General features: G+C 38.6%; 1 protein-coding gene across 2 annotated transcripts in view; it reads left to right on the top strand.

Moving 5' to 3' along the window:
* Positions 1-21,516, top strand: part of STX6 (syntaxin 6) — a 48,432-nt gene that overhangs the window by 11,206 nt on the left and 15,710 nt on the right. For both annotated transcript variants that reach the window (XM_021668035.2, XM_064370500.1), the window contains exons 2-6: positions 4,356-4,525; positions 7,095-7,189; positions 16,227-16,289; positions 19,574-19,699; positions 21,327-21,433. In XM_021668035.2, coding sequence (XP_021523710.1) covers positions 4,356-4,525; positions 7,095-7,189; positions 16,227-16,289; positions 19,574-19,699; positions 21,327-21,433 — 561 coding nt within the window. The remainder of the gene's footprint in view (positions 1-4,355; positions 4,526-7,094; positions 7,190-16,226; positions 16,290-19,573; positions 19,700-21,326; positions 21,434-21,516) is intronic.

Genomic DNA, 21,516 nt, shown 5'->3' with positions numbered 1-21,516 from the left:
CTAAAAATACAAAAATTAGCTGAGCATAGTGGCACACATCTGTAATTTCAGCTACTCAGGAGGCCAAGGCAGGAGAATCGTTTGAATCTGGGAGGCAGAGGTTGCAGTGAGCCGAGATCGTGCTACTGCACTCCAGCCTGGGTGACGGAGTGAGATTCTGTATCAAAAAAAAAAGAAAAAAAGCATTCTTCATGAAACAGTAAAAATTACTAATTTTATAAAATCTTGACCCTCAAGTATAATTTTCTTCATTTTTTAAAAGTTATAATTTACCTACAATAAAAAGCAACCTTTTTGGTATACACTTGTATGAAATTGACAGATTCATATAGTTGTGTAATCATCACTTCCACAAGTAGGATATAGCACAGACCCATCTCCCTAAAATGTTTCTCTGTATGCCTACTTCCCCCTTGCCCAGCACCTGGCAAACCCTGATCTGTTTTCTGTTTCTATAATTTTGCCTTTTCCAGAATGTTTTGTCAGTGAAATCATAGAGCACATGGCCTTCTGAATCTAGCTTTTTTTACTTAGCATAATACATTTGAGATTTGTCTATGTTGTTGAAGGTAGCTGTAGTTTGTTCCTTTTTATTGCTGAATAGTATTCTGTTATACATATATACTACAGTTTATCCACTCTTTAGTTGAAGGACATGTGGGTTGTTTACAATTTTTGGCTGTTATGAATAAAGCTACAATAAACATGTGCAGGCTGTGTGAACACAAGTTTTCACTTAGGAGTGGGACTTTTGGGTCATATGGTAAATATATGTTGAAGAAACAACCAAACTGTCTTCCATATGGCTGTACTATTGTGCCTTTCCACCAGTAAGTTATGAGAGTTCCAGGTACTCCACGACCTTTCCAGCACTTTGTATTGTCAGTTTTGTTTTCATTTTAATCCATTCTAAATATGTAGTAGTATCTCAATGAAGATTTAAGTTACATTTCATTAATGATATTAGGCATCTTTTCCTGTGCTATTTGTCAATGTATGTCTTTGGGGAAGTGACTGGTCAAATCTTTTGCCTTTTTATGTTTTTGAAACACAGTCTCACTCTGTTACCCAGGCTGGAGTGCAGTGGTGCAATCTCAGTTCACTGCAACCTCCCACTCTTGGGTTCAAGCGATTCTCCTGCTTCAGCCTCCCTAGTAGCTGGGATTACAGGCATGTGCTACCACACTTGGCTAATTTTGTATTTTTAGTAGAGACGGGGTTTCCTTCTTATTGGTCGGGCTGGTCTCGAACTTTTGACCTCAGGTGATCCCCGTGTCTCAGCCTCCCAAAGTGCTGGGATTATAGGCATGAACCACCACGCCTGGCCTGAAACTTTTTAAGCACCAACAAGATGCTTCAAAGAAATGTTCATTGGAGCATTTTGGATTTTGGATTTTCAGATTGCGGTGCTCAACTGGTAAGTATAATGCAAATATTCTAAATCTGAAAAAATCCCAAACATTTCTGGTCTCAAGCATTTTGGTTAATGGAATCACAGTTTGTACAAGATTAACCAATGGATTGTAATGTAAGGGAAACAAAGCTTCCTAATGACTGAGATACTCCTTCCCATTTTACGTGGTAAACCAAGAAAAAGAAAATTATTATTGTAAAATAAGAAAATCTAAAAAGTTCTTTAATACAGTCTTAGGATCCACATTGCAGCTAACCTTTAACAGCCAGTTGTCAACTTTTGGTATACTATCAAAAAAGAACACTCACAGTTGTCTGAAAAGACTATTAAAATTATCTTCCCTTTTCCAAGTATATATCTGTATGAGGCTGGATTCTCGTCATAGGCTTCTACCAAAATGTGTGTCCACAGACTGATGATAGAAGTGGATATGAGAATCCACATGTATTAAAGAGATTTGCAAAAATGTAAAACAATGTCATTCTTCTCACTACATTTTTTTTTGTTTTAGAATTTTTAAAATCATTGTTAGCATGTAGGCTCACATTTTAAAATTGGCAAATATTCTTTAAATGTCTGTTTGAATTCCTAATATAGTAAATGGCATTAGATATATAGTACACATCACTCTAAGCTCTTTGGGGTCTTCAATAATTTTGAAGAGTGCAAAGGAGTCTCCTGAGACCAAAAAAGTTGATAGGTTGCTACTTAGAATTTAATTCCAGCATCAAAATTGTGTACTGGTGATGGAGAACAAACCTAAACCCTAGCCCAGGGCTTCTTGGTTTGAGGCTGCTAGTTCTCAAAAAGGAATTCATATTTGCTTTACAGAATCGATGATTTTATATTCTTTAAAATGAGATGTCTTCACAGATACCTCTTTAACTCTGTCTTCTATTATCATAGACGTTACTCAGTACTTACAAATAAACCAATGCAATCAGACCTTCATCTTTGTGGGTTCCAAATCTGTGGATCCAGCCAACTCAGGATTGAAAATATTCAGGGAAAAAAAAGAATGATTGCATCTGTACTGAACATGTACAGACTTTTTTTTTCTTATTCCCTAAACAATACGGTATAACAGCAATTTACATAGCATTTAAATTACATTAGGTATTATAAATCTAGAGATGATTTAAAGTATGTAGGAGGATGTGCGTAGGTTATATGCAAATACTATGCCACTTTATATACGGACTTGAGCATCTGCAGATTTGGTATCCTGTGGCAGTCCTGGAACCAATCCTCCGAGGATACCAAAGGATGACTGACTTTGCATTAAGGAATGATACATAGCTCTTTCTCCACTAAATCGCCCAGATCTCATAAAGGGTAAAGAAAGTAGATTTGTACCTCACTTAATTCTTCCTTCCCCCTTTTATCTTAAATATGGTTTCTCATTAGCACTGAACGTCTAAAGACTGCCATGAAAGGAACAATGAGGTGACTTGCCTAAGCCATAAACTAGACTATGTGAACAGACGTTGGTCTATTTCTTATTGTCCATATAGCTTGCTGACTTACTCAGCCTAGCTGTATTCTCCCTTTAACATTCAGCCTCTTAGCTCTCATCAGCATGCCATAGACCTAAATATTGTAAGGTGCTTTTCTTCATTTTTGTTGGTGCTTTCTTTTTTCCGTACTTGAAACTTCAGAGGGTATAGGATGCGTGCGAATTCTGTCTTAAAGCCATAAACAACAAACACCCTGATCAGCTAGAACACGTTTTTGTGGTCTTTGTTCCAGAAGAAATCATAGAAGGATCAAAACAGTTCTTTTAGTTTGGGAGCAGTGGGATTATCAGCTTTGTACGTGAGAGACCATATGATTATAAAATGACTCCTTTTTGGCTTTTATATGTGGTAATACTAGATTATAACATTTAAATATTGGATATTGGCCCAGTGGTGGGGGTAAAAGTTCTTAAAATCTTGTGACTATATCTAATCTAAAAGCATGCTAAATCATAGCACTTAATGGCTTACTCTCCTTCTCTAAACAAGATAAACACTAACCTGGCAGGGTGCAGTGGCTTATGCCTGTAATCCTAGCACTTCGGGAGGCTGAAGCAGGTGGATCACCTGAGGTCAAGAGTTCAAGACCAGCTTGGCCAACATGACGAAATCCCCTCTCTACCGAAAATAGAAAAATTAGCCAGACGTGGTGGCGGGCACTTGTAATGCCAGCTGCTTGGGAGGCTAAGGCATGAGAGTCACTTGAACCCGGAGTGGTGGTGGTGGGGAGGTTGCAGTGAGCCAAGATCATGGAATTTCACTCCAACCTGGGCGAAAGAGCAAGACTCTATATCAAAAACAAAGCAAAACAAACAAAAAAACCCACGAATCTATTATATGGTATTGCTTAATTAAGGAAAGTAGGCATATTTAAAGTTAATAATGTTTGGAAATCTTCTGATGAGATTTTGGGTTTAAAAATTTCTTGGATTAAAATACTTAACCTATAATAAAACAGTAGCTATATAAGAGTAACCCTCCCTCCAGCATTCTCCTTTCTCCCACGCCAAGAAAAGAAAGGCTATATTAGGACTTTTTCATCTGAGTATAAATTATTAATACCATCACACCAAGTGGAAGCATGTGGGAATGCTCATTGCCCCTTGGTTAGTTTGTAGGATTGCTTCACTATACTTTTATGTATAGTCTGTTCAGAGAAAAAAATTAAATTTGTCCTTCCCTAACAAACTTGATATTGTGGCTGCTTAAATAATGGCTATTGTATTCCAGGCGTCAGCTGAGAACATAATACTCAGACTGTGTATCAAAGTTTTGAACTTTGATATTTGTCTGTGAAGAGCCATCTGTGGGAATGGTGGTTGCTGAGGATGGTGTATGATCATAAATGTTAACCTAAATCATGCAGTAACTTTTTCATGGAATGTTGTCTGTGATTTCTTTCCTTTCCCTCATCTTGATTACAGAGAGGTACAGAAAGCAGTCAACACTGCCCAGGGATTGTTTCAGAGATGGGCAGAGCTCCTCCAGGACCCCTCCACAGCAACAAGGGAAGAAATCGACTGGACCACCAACGAGCTGAGAAACAACCTCCGAAGCATAGAGTGGGATCTAGAAGACCTTGATGAAACCATCAATATCCTTTTCTGTGGTGTCTGTGCCATTTGGGGTAAATAAATAGACAAATGGACAAGTTTTTCTCCAGTTGCTTCCAGTATGTAGATGAAACATTTTCTTTTATAATCGGTTGATGTTGCTCTTACTTATACCATGACATGTTTAAAGTATTTGCCCCTGTAAGTTGAGGTAGAGTAGCTGAATTCTTGTATAGCGTGTGACAAATCCTGTACTGTAAACGTATATATAAAGGCAGCATAGTGTAATGATTACGACTAGACCCTGGAGTCAGATTGCTGGTGTCAAATCCTGGCTCCACCAATGTAAAACGAAAAAAAACAACCTTTTTTTTTCTCTAAGTCTGTGCCCTCCCACTCAACTTGGTGTGGTATTTCTGACACTGTTTACTTGGAAATAATATCAGGTCCACAAGTTAAGAGCTCAGTCCCACAAGACTGCCCCCACTTCAGATGCCATTTGCAAGCCCCAGATTGTGACCAGTGCTCCTAACTGACCAGATATTAATTGGGGTTCCCACAACCCCCTCCATAGATTGAATTAATTTAATTTGCAAGAACAGCCCACAGAACTCAGGGAAATAGTCTCCTTTGGTTTATCCATTTATTGTAAAAGATACTACAAAGGATACAGATGAATGACCAGATGGAAGAGATGCATGCAAGGTATGGGAAAAGAGGTGAAGCACTTCCAGGCTCTCTCCAGGTGCCTCCAGTAACCTCCACACCTTCAGCTATCGAAGCTTCCTGAACTGTCATTTTGGGTGTATGTGGAGGCTTCATTACATAGGCATAATTGATCACATTAATTGGTCCGTTGCTGATCAACTCAGCCTTTATCCCCTTTCCCGTGGGGTGGGCTTGAGCAGGGGGCTGAAAGTTTCTGTCTATTCACATAGTTGGTTCCTCTGGGGACCAGCCTCTCATCCTGAGGCTATCTAGGAACCCCCAGCCATCAGTCATGCCATTAACATACAAAACACAGTCATCACTCTGAAGATTCCAAGGGATTTAGGAGCTGTGTGCCAGAAATGAGGGGCAGAGACCAAATTTGTATTTATTATGTTACAGCATTGCAACCGGTTACCATCTGACTTGGGCTCATCACTTAACCTCCTGTGCTTCAGTTTTCTCTTTAGTGGAAAGTTAGGATAACAAGGGTATGTAGCTCATAGAATTATTGGGATTATATAGGTAAAGAGTTTAAATGGCGCCTGGCATACAGCTTCTGTAATAGTGTTAGCTGTCAGTATTATATAGAGATACATAGAGGCCAATGTTATACGTTGGTAACTAGAGATCAAAAGAAAATCTTTTTGTAGACTGTCTTCCTGTTTAAGAAGTGATGTTACAGTGCTGCTATCCATTGAAGAGGCATCTTGTACCATGAAACTGCATTTAGTAAAAGCAGATCTGTTGTGCTAATTCATTGTATTGATGAATTAGCAGTCCACTGTAAGTCCACTGATCTGACTGATGCACTAGAGAACTGTAGAAACTTCATTATATAGGCTTTTTTTCCAACTGGAAATCCAATTTAACCAAAACTTTAAGTGGAAAATATGCCTCTTGCATACTCTTGAGTTCTGTTTTGTTTTTTCCCTAAGTGAGATAAAACATCAAGGAAACCAGCTTTTGTCAGGATCACTCTATAGTTAGCACAGGTTCGTATGCAAGTTGATATGTGGAGTAAATAATTTCTGTTAATCATGATGTTCCTGGGTACTCTTAAAATTGTTAAAAGGCAAGTATGTTCTCTAAAATTAGTGGAAAATATGTGAGGGGGCAGGATCGAAAGCACAGTTACAGGGAGATAATTCTTCTCTTGAGACAGGAGGGAAGGAAAAAAGGTTAGGGGAGCTAGAGAAAATGTGAGATTAAAAAAACAAAGTTTTAATAGATACTCATCATTCATCCAGTAAATGTTTATTGAGTATACTATGTGCCAGACATTTTGTTGGTTACTGAGATTAGATTAGTAAACACTATACCATCCCTCACAGAACTTTGGGTGGATGGTAAATAATAACACAGATACCCGCAGACTATGCAAGGGAAGTAGAGAGAGCTATGCAAGTGTCTGACATGGCGTGTTGGACCATGCTAGTGGGTAAAGGAATGAGGGCAGCTTCTCTGAAGCCTAATCTCTAGATTAAGACATAGGGTTGGTATCTTGGCATAATGGGAAGTGGTTTGGAATGGCAGGAGAAAAAGATTTGCAAAAGTTGTCTTAGTAAAAGTGATCAGGAGTTAAAAAAGGATAAACACAAGTGTTAGCAAACAGGAAGAGCTCAGCTCTGCTGTGGTCAGATAGCCTCAAGGGTTTGTAGTGAAGCCTCAACAGGAGCTGTGCTTCCTAACCTGACCAGTCATCTCTGTCTTGAGGAAGAAGGATCCTCCTTCCTGTGGCTGTGAGCAGAGGATGTTTGAGAATGATTGGTGTCTGGTTGACTATGTTTTCAGAAAGTTTGAGCCAGATTTTATTTGTTTGCATGTGAGAGATTCAGTGATTTAACAGGATGTCGTCAGACTTTGATGATGAAATCGTTTTACCTTGACTTTTTGACCTACGCATAGTTGAAGCAAATCCTAGAAAATTTAACCTCGATGCAACTGAATTGAGTATAAGAAAAGCCTTCATTACAAGCACTCGGCAAGTCGTCAGGGTAAGGAATATGATCTTACTGTGTTGTCTGTATAAGAAATAGCCAGACTTCTTAGAACTCTTTTCCTTAATTGTAAACTAATAGGTCACCTCTCATATCACTTTTAAAATATGAATTAAATGCCAGTTTCCCCACAAATAATTTTGCTGATTGGCTGGGCATGGTGGCTAACACCTGGAATCCTAGCACTTTGGGAGACAGAGGTGGGGTGAATCACTTGAGCCCAGAAGTTTGAGACCAGACTGGGCAACATGACGAAACCCTGTCTCTACAAAAAATAGAAAAATTAGCTGGGCATGGAGGTGCATGCCTGTAGTTTCAACCACATAGGAGGCCGAGGTAGGAGGATCAGGTTGAGGCTGAGAGCTATGATCATATCACTGCACTCTCCAAAAAAAAAAAAAAAAAAAAAATTCATGACTGAAGAAAAAGAAATCTGTTTTTAGTCTTTCTTTTTTTGACACGAGGTCTCACTGTGTTGCCCAGGCTGAAGTTCAGTGGTTCAGTCTTGGCTGACTGCAGTCTTCACCTCCCAGGCTCAAGTGATTTTCATGCCTCAGCCTCCCAAGTAGCTAGGACTACAGGCGTGCACCCCCCACACCAGGCTAATTTTTCGTAGAGACAGGGTTTCAACATGTTGCTCAGGCTGGTCTTGAACTAGTAAACTCAAGCAGTTCAGCTGCCTTGGCCCCTCAAAGTGCTGGGATTACAGGCATGAGCCACTGTGCCCAGCCTGTCAGGCTTATTTCCAAGAGCAAAAATGAAACAGTAATTGTTGGTTTGGGGCAGGGTACTTTAATGGTGTCATCACTATTAAACCCTTGTCAATACCTCTAGTTTCTTCAAGCTAGTTATCTTTCTCTCTTTTTATTTCTTAGTGTACTCTATTTCTTGATGAACAAAACAATTACTATTGTAGAAACCATTTGGTTTTTTTGATTGATTGGTAATCACTTTGCATTGTTGAAGAGTGACTCTTACAGGGTTGGGATAGCAGCTTCTTCCACCATCTGAATTCCTTCTGGAACTCTTGCAACCCATGTTACTGACATTTCCATATGTAACTACTTGACAGCCATTCCAGCGTTATCCAGAGCAAAAAAGCGTCTGTCAGAGTGTAAAAAATTGATTCAAGTGAAATCTTTAGTCCTAAGTTATTTAGAATAATACCCATTATTAAAGAATCTAAGAAAAAACATTATTTAAGTACAATCTTGTGTCATTAAAATGTTCCGTATTTTGAAACTATATGGCTAAGCCATTTGATTAGCATAACTAGATGTAAGAGAACCAGCTGTCTTTAACATATGTACTAGAAAGCAGCTTCCTTGAATAAAAAGACTTGGGATCATACTAGTGCTAACATATGGCTTTTTAAGAGTCATCTTAGGCAGGAACCTTAGTATGTGTTTGCCAAAGCCTTTATATCATGTGGTTTCCTTTTGAAATTATTTCAAATGGTAGATTATCACTGAACTTTATGTATTATTGTTTCTTATTTTAATCATTAGTTGTCTTTCTCTATACATATACGTAAATTGTTTATAAATAAACCCACATTTCAATGAGGAAGAAACCTTTCTGGACCTCAGATGCCCCATCCACAGTGAGTGTTTTGATTAGACATTCTTAATTTCTAGTCAGTTCAAAATACCGTTCTGATGAGGAAGCCTTGTGGTTAGGTGACATATTTTTTGTAAGATAAATAAATCCCCAATTATTTTTTGTAAGTGTTTTTTTTGTAGTTGGTTTTTTGAAAGACGCCCCTATAGAAATTAATATTTAAGTGGGGCCTTGCAGTGAAGTATATGTCCTTAACCTTAATCATTATATTTATTCTTTCTGCAAGGTAGAGTTTTGAAGTTTGCAGCTTGAAATCCAAAGGTCCATGTATTGAAAATTAAGTTCATTGATATAATGGAAAGAAGAATCCAAAGTTTATTTTCTAATATCTGAAAAGCTTTTTAAAGTACATTCTTAGAGGTTGATATGGTTTAGCTGTTTCCCCACCCAAAACCTCATCTTGAATTGTAATCCCCATAATCCCCATGTGTCAAAGGAGAGACCAGGTGATGGTATTTGAATGAATCATGGGGGCATTTTCCCCCATGCTGTTCTCATGATAGTAAGTGAGTCTCATGAGATCTGATGATTCTATAAGGGGCTCTTCCCACTTTGCTCTGTCACTCTTTTCCCTGCCGCCTTGTGAAGAAGGTGACTTACTTCACCTTCTGCCATGATTGTAAGTTTCCTGAGACTTCCCTAGCCATGCCAAACTGTGAGTAAATTAAACCTCTTTCCCTTATAAATTACTCAGTCTCGGGTAGTTCTTTATAGCAATGTGAGAACAGACTAATAAGAGGTATTGTAAATCAAGTCAGTACTTCAAAATATTACTGTCCTTTTAGAGTTGAGATCTAAACCATACTCGACTATGTGATCCACCTGACTATTTTAGGGCTTTAAATCATTCTTGTTTAAATTTATGACCTGTTTGGGGGAAGCTGTTAGTATTTACCAGTGGTAGGCTAATAGTACCTAACTGAGCTTTTGCTGATCTGATTTTAATAAATTCTAGTTCAAAGTCCTATAGAAGATAAGGAAATAGCAATGGTGCTAACTTGATTAAAAATAAAAACAAAATACACCTGTGTAATTCCATATTACCACATTTAGCTAAACAGTGTATGTAGAGATTTCTGGGTTCTGGGTGGAGGAGCTTGACAGAGAGGGATCAGGGAGTTAGCAGATTTGGAAAATGAGATAAAACCAAGTTCAAATTAGGAATTTGTAAAATTTCTGTTAGCTCTTCTGTTACTATTATCAGTGGGCTTTCATTTAATGTTGCTCCAAAATTTTGACTGTCTTTCAAACATTGTATTCTACTTATGCTTTCTCTTTCATGGGCAGTGATACTCTATACATTTTGAGTTTTTTTTCTCTCTCTTTTTTTGCTTTAACCTGAAGATAGAAATCTCCTGTTTCTTCTTGATTAAAGTCCATTGGTTGTGCCTTTAGTAAGTCTTCCTTGTTTAGAGTCTTGTGTGTGTTTTTCCAAGCATCTTTTAAGTTTGTACAAATTCAATTTTACTGGCAGTTTTTAGCAAAGAAACCAAATATTCAAGTTTTTATGTAAATAGCTTTCATATTTTTGAGGTGGTCATTTTCACTCTTGTGGAATCACCTATACATCAAAGATTTCGTATGTGAAATTTTCCTGTTTTAGAAATACATCGTAGAAGTGACTTTGATTCTACTTTAGGATCAAAAGGTTTTGCAATGTATGGCAGAACAACAGTGAATAAGGGGTAAGGGAACCTGAGTTCTAGGCTAAGCTGTGACATTAATAAATCTTAACGATGGTAAGTCATTCAACCTCCGTGGATCTCAGTTTTATCAATGAAATAATCCTCACTAACATTCTCTGACTTTAACTTTAAAAGTTAGAATCAGAACTATTACTCTCTCCAGGAAAAAAACCCAACCTACTCCAATGTAAGAATTGTTTACAGTGAATTATAAGTCAAGATGGAAATGGCTTTGGTTAATTAAAAAGGTGAAGTATCCAGTGTGTGCACAGATGACCTCGAGATATAAGAGTTATGAGTGGGAAGCACTGGGATTTACGACGTCTCATTCATTCAGCTTGGAAGACAGTGTGAAATGGGAACAGGAGCATAAATAACAAAGACATTTGTTGTTCCTTTCACAGATTAACCATATTTTATTGGGACTCACTGATTGACCGCTGGTTCTAAACTTCATGTGTTAGAAAGAAGATGAGTAATTCTGTTTTTGGCATGATAGATTGTTATAAAATGTTTAAAACTATTTAGTAACATAGTTTAAGATCCCACATTCTAATATGAAGGTGTTCTGTTATGTGGTATCTGCTGACTTTTGACCTGCATGGATAAAGTGCCATCATAGAAGTGAAAGCCAACTGGGGCGCGGTGGCTCACGCCTGTAATCCCAGCACTTTGGGAGGCTGAGGTAGGCAGATCAGTTGAGGTCAGGAGTTTGAGACCAGCCTGGCCAACACGGTGAAACTCTGTCTCTACTAAAAATACAAAAATTTAGCTAGGAGTGGTGGTGGGCGCCTATAGTCCCAGCTACTTGGGAGGCTGAGGCCGGAGAATCATTTAAACCCAGAGATGGAGGTTGTAGTGAACCAAGACTGTGCCACTGTCCTCCAGCCTGGGAGACAGAGTGAGACTCTGTCTCGAAAAAAAAAAAAAAAAAAAGTGAAAGCCATAGCTCGTTACCTGCAGTGGTCACATAACTGAAAGCCATAGCTCCTTACCTGCGGTGCTGTCACATACAGGATTCCCACCACAGGGCTGTTGGAAGAATCTGCCTCATCAGGGCTAACACCCATGAAAGCACACACATAACCCACGTGGTTTTTATTAAGCATAAAACTTTAAAAACTGCAACTTTAAAATATATATTTTATATAATATTTTATATAATGTAAGCTCAAAGAAAGAGAAATTTTTCAAGAGGAAAAAGCAGAAAAAGGAACCTAAACTCAATATATAAAATATATGTATAATAATATATAAAATATATATTTTATATAATATTTCATATAATGTAAGCTCAAAGAAAATTAGAGAAATTTTTCAAGAGGAAAAAGCAGAAAAAGGAACCTAAACTCAAAATAATACACAGCACAAGACTTTGTATTTTCTTCATAATTTTCCTCCCAGTGCAGCGCAGTCATATTATTACATAGTTAGGATTATACCATTACACAATCATAGCATTTTATTTTCTTAAGTTAAAAATAACCTGTACTTGGTATTTATAAAATGCAAATAATTTTGATGTAAAAGAAAGGAGAAAAAGGCCCTGTCATTCTCCTTTGACTCCCTAGAAATAATCAGTGTGAACAGTTTTATTTTTGCAGCCATTTTATGGACACTGAAATACTTAAACTTTTAAAAAGCAGTGGCATGATCTATAATATTTTTCTATGAAAAATTACATTGTGGACATAGTCTTATAATGATACAGATAAATCTAGAGAAGTGCTGTTCAGTAGTAATAAAATGTGAACCTCCTGGTCATTTTTAATTTTCTAGTTGCCACATTAAAAGAGTAAAAATTAGGTGAGCTTCATCTATTTTATGGGACCTAATATATCCAAAAGGTGATCATTTAAACATGTAGTCAATATATAAAAGATAGTGAGAGATTTAAATTTTTAAACTGTTTTTGTAATAAATCCAGCATGTATTTTACACTCCAGCATATCTCAATTCACATGTGAAAGTTTCATTGGAAATACTTAGAGTTGAAAAAGTAGAATCACAAACACAATTTTTTCCAGACATACTTAATTTTTTCTAATAACTGAATATCAACCAGTTAAAATAAAATTCAGTTGCTCAGTTGCACTGACCACATGTTAGGTGCTCAGTAGCCAATGGGTCCTGTATTACCCAGGAGCAGATTATCCTTTTTAATAGTTACATACTTTTATTTGGTGATAGTTTTTATTGAGTGCTTACTATATTGTTGGCTACTGTTAATCATGCTTCATGTGTTACCTCTATTAATCCCTACAATGATCCTAAAATATATTATCCTAAATGTACAGAAGATCTAGAAACTTAGCACAGCTATGAAAAAGAATAGCTAAGTCTTAAACCTAGGTCTGTGACATGAAAGATTCTGCTCTTACCCTTTCTTCTAATATGGCTCTGTTATGATTTATTTAATCATTGACCTACCAGTAGATATTTTGGTTATTGTTATTATTGACAATTGCAAACCGTACTTCAGTGACCATCTTTGTGAGCATAACTTATGTATTTGTTTAAGTAGTAAAAAAAAATCAATGAGAATACATGTTTGAAATATTCATAGCCAGTCATGGTGGGTCATGCTTATAATTCCAGCAATTTGGGAGGCCAAGGCAGGAAGATCACTTGTGAATTCAAGAGTTCAAGACCAGCTTGGGCAATATAGTGAGACCCCCATCTCTACCAAAAATTAAAAAAAAAAAATAGGTGTGGTGGTGTATTCCTGTAGTCCCAGCTGCTTGGGAGGCTGAGGTGGGAGGATTGTTTGAGCCTGGGAGGTTGAGGCTGCAGTAGCTGTGGTGCCACCACTGTACTCTAGCCTGGCCATCAGAGTGAGATCCTATCTCAAAACAAAAAAATTGTTTTCAAAGTAACCTACAAAAAGATCTTAACAGTTTTATTTCTAATAGGGTGTTAGAATACACCTTCACTAAGTATTATCAGTCTTTTTCATCTTTCTTGGTATAATCGGAGAAAATATCTCTTAGCTACACTTCTTTGATTACCAGTGGGTTATTGCATCTGTTCATGTTTGGTCATTTGTGGGTTTTCTTGTGAATTGTCTGTCCACTGAACTCTCTTCATAAGCACAATGCCTAGTACATAATGCCTAGTATATAATACTGCATTGTGCGGATTGTGTTGCTGTTCCCTTATTTGGAGTTGCTGCTTATTTCTACTTTTTTTCATATTATAAATAATACTGCAGTGCACATCTTTGCGTGTCTTTTTTTGTATATATTTTATATTATTTCCTTAAAATAAATTCCTGTTAGTGGAATTACTGGATCAAGGCAGTGAATATTTTGAGACTCATAGTATAGAATGACAAATTTATTTTCAAAGTGCTGGTCTAGTTTACCATCCAGCCATTGTTTGGGACCAGTGGTATTTTAGAAAATATATTTGTTAAAGTATAACAGTACAGAAAAGTGTAATTAACCTAAATATATAGCTTAATAAGTTTATAAACTGAACACAGCCATCTAAACAACCCCCAGAAGCATTGCAGAGTGTTACCAGCACCCCCAGAAGCCTACCTGTGCTCCTTTTCAGCCAATACCTGTACCTTCCACTGCACTGACTTCTAACAGCAAAAATACATTGTACATGTAATGTTCAAAGGCTAACATGTCACTTTTCCGTACATGCATGTTGATATCTTTATTATACAAGTAATGTGTTCATTGTTTTAAAAAAAGACTATAATAAAATGCATTGACTATATTTTTATTTTATTTATTTATTTTGTAGAAATGGGTTTTCACTGTGTTGCCCAGGCTGGTCTCGAACTCCTGGCCTCAAGCAATCCACCTGCCTTGGCTTCCCTAAGTGCTGGGACTATAGTCCCAGCCATAGTGCCCAGCTGAGTATATTTTTAAAAGCATGTATTACCTCCCTAGTGGATGTTGCTCTGCATAGTTTGTAATATATATTAAATAAATCAGGCTGTTGGATTGACTATCAGAATGTCATCTTAAACTCGGATTGATAACCAGAAAGGGAATCCTGCAGTCCAGGAGATACTAGTATAATGGTCAGTCTCTCTTTGAGGCTTCTAGATTTCTGTTGTAAGAAAAGGAATGGGGGTAGGGGGTGCTTGTTAAAAATGTTCCATCAAGAGTCTGACTTCATAGGTCTCAGTGGGGCCTAGGGAACTACACTTAAAAATACTTGTAAAATTTTATTTATTGATACATAACGGTTGTGCATATTTTTAGGATACATGTGATATTTTGATACATATGTATAATGCGTAATGATCAAATCAAATGAAGGTAATTGGAATATCCATCATTTTAAACATTTTTCTTTATGCTGCAAACATTTGAATTATTCTCTTCTTGCTATTTGGAAATATACAATAGATTATTGTTGAACTTTAGTCAACCTACTGATCTATTGAACACTAGGTCTTATTTCTTCTAAGTGTATTTTTTACCCATTAATCAACCTCTCTTCATCCTTCTTTCCCCCTGCACTCTTCCTGGCCTCAGGTAACCAACCACCTATCTATTCTCTATCTTCATGAAATCCACCTTTTTAGCCCCCGCCTATGAGTGAGAACATGCAGTATTTGTCTTCCTGTGCCTGGCTTCTCTCACTGAGCATAGTGACATCCAGGGGAACTGCATCTTTAACAACGCTCACGTGACTGACTCGCGCACATCATCCTGATGTGAGCTCCAAGTGGGCAGGGACCTAGCTAGTATCATTCACTGCTGTATGCCTGGCCACATAGTAGACATCAGTGAGTGTTTGCTAAATGGGTAGATGAGTGGTTTGAAAGTTGAATCAGGTAGGTCTCACTCCCACTTGCTATAGTACTGGGATTGTAAAACTGGGGGCACTGTCTCATCTACTGTTTACTTGTCATGGGTCTTTAAAAAAGTTTTTAAAAGTCTTATACTTTAACGTCTGTGTAAATTATAAAGTACTTTGACAGCCTTTTAAAAGTTTTTTATTGAAGTCATCATGTATTCAGTTCAAATCATTCTCTAGTATGTTGGATTGTAGCTAAATAAGTAGAATGACTGATTTAATAAACTGTTTTGCTTCAGATAAAGTAATGGATCTATTCACTTTTCATTCCATACAAAATTATTTTTGACACCACTCTGGAAATTCACTTTGATGTTAGAGTTAGTCTATACCTTTCATGAATCCAACCCAGAAATAAAACCTGTTGTACCCCTATTTGAAAGTATTCTTTGGTGCTTAATAATAAATATAGTTTATACTAAAAGCACATGGTTTTTTACATATATTATAAAAAGATAAAAACCCTTGAACACATGCATTTGTGTTTGTACCCCAGAGATGTTCTTTACTAGTGATGTGACTTTGAGAAAGTATCATTGTCTTTTTGGACCTAGGTCTCCTCAGCCTTAAAATGGAAATAGTACCAGCTTCACAGTATCCTTGTGAAAATTCATTGATAATGTGTGTACATGTTTAGCATTATTTCTGACCTGTGGTAGGTACCTGGTAAATGTTAATGCTGTTCCTCTTTACTCCTGTTTAAATTAGTATCCAGGTTACTTGTTTTTAAGGGACCATCTTTCTTTTTGTTTTCTTTTCTTTATTTTTGAGATTGAAAATAAAGCCAAGAAATGCTGTCTTCTTGTTTTTAAAAGTAATAGTGTGTTTTGCTATTGTATGAAATGTTAACTATAATTTTGTTTAAGGATGTGTTTCATTTGTTTTCCTATCTTCTTTCTCATTAGGACATGAAAGATCAGATGTCAACTTCTTCTGTGCAGGCATTAGCTGAAAGAAAAAATAGACAGGTGAGAAAACATCAGAATATAATTATCAGTGAGAGAAAGTCTACAGTTAGATATTTGAAATTTAAAAGTGCTGACCATCCATGGATCACGTAATCAAGAGGAAGACCTCTGCATGCAGGCCCTAGTGTGACCGTGGGAGGTTTTGTGACAGTCCAGGCAGCCTGTCCCAGCACCCTGTCAGCATTTCCCTCCCCTCTCTCACCTTCTGATCCTTTCCTGTGGACTCCCATAGCACCTTTTGCCTACTCGTACTATAGCACTTATCACAGAGTACTTTTACTGTTTTCATGTGTTTATTCTGCACCTGTTGAGCACATTCTGTGTGCTAGGCTCTTCTAAGGGCTATAATTACTTACTTTCTCTCTGCTGGGCCCCAGGCCCCTTGAGAGTGAGGAGAGATCTGTGTCTTGGTTTTTAGTTATTTGTTTGTTTTTTTTTTCTTTTTTGAGCTCTCTGGTAGTTACTACATTGCCTACCCATGGAACACATTAGACATCTAAGGATTGACATTTGATGTAAAGACATTAGAGGAACCTTAAACTTGTGTGTTAAATTTCTCTTTAAGTCGTTTTTTTAAATTACATACTTTGGCATATTTATAGAAACTGCTTTGTAATTGTTAAAATATAGTCCTTTTAAAAAATGTAGAATGGTCCTCTAGAATTTGGACTTTAATTTAGATTGAAATTTGATTTAGACATTTTTGGTGGGATAGAATGTTTTTTGCCTGTTGCTAAACTGTTAGGTGATTTTTTGACAGAAGTAGTTTTTTAAAATTCTGTGGATATCCATTTTCCTTAGGAGTAAACAGTAAACAGTATCATGAAAAATGATAGTTTGTTTTAAACGAATTATCTTAACCTCATTTTATTCAGATTCCAGAAAGTTATGAATTGTCCATATAGTAGGCTCTTGAGAAATCTTGCTGTTTTTACTTAACTAGCAATCAGTACTTCATAACATAAATCCTTACTTTATACCTGTGGGTGTTTGTCAAGCCACTTAATTTTGAAAACAAATATTATGAAAGCTTGAAGAAGGGGGAGGGTTCTACAGGTATCACCTCACTTAATTTTTGTTTCCTTTTCTTGCATTCCATTTTTCAAGTCATTGTTGTGTTTTTGGCTTTTTAATCTTATTTGTCTCCTTTGCTTTCTTTTTGATCAGTACAGCTAGGAGAAGCCACTAGCTGGTCCATTCCATCTGGCTCCCTCTCTCGAAAGAAGCTAGTGAATGGCCTCAAGTTGGCTAGTTTTGGAATTCTCTTCTCATTTGCACTTGACCTTACAGGAAGTGGAAGTACCTGAAGTAGTTGTGACAGTGAAGTTGGTAACACCTATGCTGTCACCCTTAACTTGAATGTTTTATTCTCTAGATAGTATAGGCTATTACTCACATTAGTATGGGCTAATGTGAATAAAATGGGTATATATATTGCCTGTCCGAGTATGGCTTGGAATTAGGTTTTAGGCCATGAGTGAAATGTCATGTTGCAAATTTTTAAGGAACGGCAAGGCCAGGGCTTTCTAAGCCTCCAGCAGGCATGGGCCTTGCTGTGTCATGGCAGGCACCAGGTACTGTGCTGCTCCCTCCTCCAGCACCCCTGCTCTGGCACCCACACACAGGTCCATCTCCTAGTGCTTGGCTCCTCTCTCAATCTCTTTCCCATTATCACAGACCTCTGGTGTCAGACCAATGAACTTTAAGCTACTTTACAATAAAATATGGATGATTTGCCCTATCCTTAGCTCTGCCTAAGTGTAGACCATGGAAAATGTAGGCAAACTAGCCCTGTGACCTCAGGAGCACACAAGGCCCTGGTGATGTCCCAGTTCACTGTCCTTAGGCCAGTGATGCATTATAGCCTTTTTCTGACCCTAAAAAAATTGTCACTAGTTCCTCATGTCTTCCATAGAGGTCCTTAGAGTCTGAATCAGAATGAGCAGGATCTTTTCAGTGTTGACAGCCCTAAGACCAGGTCAGGGCAGAGCCACCCACAAAAACGCTTGGATCTGCTTTTCATCAGACACAGTCACCATGCAGCCTCTTGACTGGACTGAAGCTCTGGGCCACTGGAAGCTCTTGTAAGAAGAGCTTCTAATAACTGAGCTTCTTAGAAACTCTGCTAATAACCACCTCAGAACATAGCAAACTGCATCCTGAGCTACCCTGATCCTGGCCCCTGAAGTCTGGCCATTTGATGGCGTTCACCCCTTGCAGTCTGAGAAGAGGTCAGTGTCAGTATGAAGGAAGATCATGAGGCTGTTAGAAGGGTTTTCAGACAGAACCAAGTAAACAGCCAGGCTTTTAATAGTGCCAGAGATTTTTTTTTTAATTACTTGATAGGAAGTGGCAACTCTACAAGGAAAAAGAGTCTTAGTTGCTAGCGTCTTCTGGCTCTTGGTGCACGGCTGGTGTGAGCAGTTACTTTGACCCGTCAGAAAGGCTTGTGGAGATCTGGTCAGAACCAACTGTGGAGACTGAACTCTCACATTCCTGCCTAGCCTCTTCATGTGAGGAAGACATATCCAACCTTACCCATTTATGGCTGCAGACTTCCCTGAATTCATATTTCAGAAACCTGGCCCTGCTGTCTGGGAGCCGTGGTGGAAGACTCTGACTTTAGGGCAGCCCTTGCCTAGGTTGCCAAGGTCAGGGATTCCTTGTGGTCATACCTGCCTGGTGAAGCAACCCCAGTTGTCATCTGGAAAGCCTGAAAGACCCTGGATTCTATTCATGGGTTAAACTTAACAGACATTGATGGTTCTTAAGCCTTTTGTGTGTGAAGGGCTATGGCTTACCTGCTTGTCGTTCCAGGGAACTCTCCCCTTCCCCCCACCAAAAAACCCCAGAACTTCCCTGGGTCACACTTTTCTTAAAAAAAGTACTCTAGATCTTTGGAATCAGGTTGACTGGAACCTATGGGTTGCTGAAGTTCCACAGGTACCAGGAAGAGCTCTTTTACAAAAGATTGAGTGCTTTTCAGTTATAACACAGTATCTAGATGGGCGTTTGTTAATTTAGTAGGCATTTATTTGCACTTTAAGGGAACAAAGCCCATTGTGAGGCCTATTGGGAGAGCTTAAACACAGAGAGGGCCCTTCTGGAATTCCTTAAATTGTACCACACAGGCACCAGATTACACCACTACATAAAAGGCTGGCCCAGGGGAAAATAGATGATAAGAAATGTGGAAACTCTTTATATCACTCTTGATGCTTCACTTGTTCAGAGATAGTAACTGTTTGTTTCTTCTGACTCCTCCGTTTGTCCTTCTCACACAGGCACTGCTGGGAGACAGTGGCAGCCAGAACTGGAGCACTGGAACAACAGATAAATATGGGCGCCTGGACAGAGAGCTCCAGCGAGCCAATTCTCATTTCATTGAGGAGCAGCAGGCACAGCAGCAGGTACCCCGAGGGACCCAGGCTTAGGACGGGGCAGTGGGAAAAAATAAACCCACCTTAGTTCCTTTGCCAGCCACGGGGTCTCATGGCTTAATGACAAGCGGGGTAAGCCAGAGCTTGTCCTGTGGTTTATTGTGTTTAAATATTTAATGATTGCATGCATAAAGAGTTTCAAAATCTTCACAGCATGACCGCTTCAAGAGAACCAAGCTCAGCCAGGCATGGTGGTTTATACCTTTAGTCCCAGCTACTCAGGAGGCTGAGGCCAGAGGATCCTTTAGCCCAGGAGTTCAAGGCTACAGTGAGCTTTGATCATGCCTTTGCACTTTAGCCTGGGTGACAGAGCAAGACCCTGTCTCTAAAAGCAAAGAACCAAGTGGCCTGGTGCGGTGGCTGACACCTATAATCCCAGCACTTTGGGAGGCCAAGGCGGGCAGATTATGAGATCAGGAGATCAATACCATCCTGGCCAACATGGTGAAACCCTGTCTCTACTAAAATAAAAAAAAATTAGGCGTGGTGGTGCATGCCTGTAGTCCCAGCTACTTGGGAGGCTGAGGCAGGGGAATCGCTGGAACTTGGGAGGTGGAGGTTGCAGTGAGCCAACATCGCGCCACTCCACTCCAGCCTGGTGACAGCGAGACAACGTCTCAAAAAATTAAAAAAAAAAAAAAGAACCAAGCTCAATTCTCTTAGAAAAGCAGACCTTTGTTCATTTCAGCAAAGGCACTTTCAGAAAGATCTCATTTTTTTCATTGAAAATTATTCGTTGGTTTCATTATATATAAAGTTGACTGCTTTTGTGTACATTAAGGGTAGGAGGAAAATGAAGTTGACTGTGTCTGTTTTTGCCTCTGATGTGTAGAGCTGTATTAATAAAAGGAAACTAATGATAATGTGTCTGGGGATTTGAGGAGCATGTATCCATTGAAACTATTGATTATTAAATACAATGTTTTATGTATACAGATAGCTTATATGTTCTTTCGTTCTTTACCTTAGCATGTCTGCTTAACCAGTTGTTTACTTAAATTGCTATTAAACCCAGCCAAATTTTTTCCTATAGAAAATGAGAAGAATACAACACAACTAAAAGTAAATACTTGTCAGTCAGTAGTTGTCCTTAAGGTAACTTATTGCCATGGGGCGTCTTTAGTTTGTCCTTGAAGAGGGAGGAGAGACTGTGTGCCTAGTTTCCCCACATCCAGAGATTTGCCAGACTCTGTTGTATTTAAGCTGTGGCAGTCTGTTGTGGATTGAGACCTTGATCTTGGCAATGGGCTTCCTCCTCCCAAACATCCCCATGTCTCAGTGGTCATCTGCACGTGTGCTTTCAGCCATTGTCTGCTCCATTATTGGATGTCAGCCAACCGGACCAATCTCTCTTGGTGGTTTCAAGCCCCGCTGACTGTTCACAAGTTGGATCAGCAGGAGATATCAGTAGCTTGACAATCCAGTCCTTTGAGCAGTGTGTTCTCAGAGGCAACGGTCTGGTCCTTTGATTTCTGGGCTTTGCTTCTGAATGTGAATTGTCCCAAGTTGGCAAAGAAACTAGCAGCTGCTAGAGTGCTGGGCTTGGAACCAGGTAAGATGGATTTTAATTGCTTATTTCCCATTTCTCTGGCACCAGTTGATTGTGGAACAGCAGGATGAGCAGTTGGAGCTGGTCTCTGGCAGCATTGGGGTGCTGAAGAACATGTCCCAGCGCATCGGAGGGGAGCTGGAGGAACAGGCAGTGTGAGTATTGAGATGCCCCTCTTGCTGCAGTGAAACTGAGGGGCAAAACCATCCTACAAGACCCCTAAAAAGCCTGGCAGCTA

Source organism: Aotus nancymaae, unplaced genomic scaffold (assembly GCF_030222135.1).
Source record: "Aotus nancymaae isolate 86718 unplaced genomic scaffold, 86718_ANA_hifiasm-v0.15.2.pri h1tg000108l, whole genome shotgun sequence".
Classification (NCBI taxonomy): Eukaryota; Metazoa; Chordata; class Mammalia; order Primates; family Aotidae; genus Aotus; species Aotus nancymaae.
This window is presented reverse-complemented; position numbering and strand designations above follow the sequence as displayed.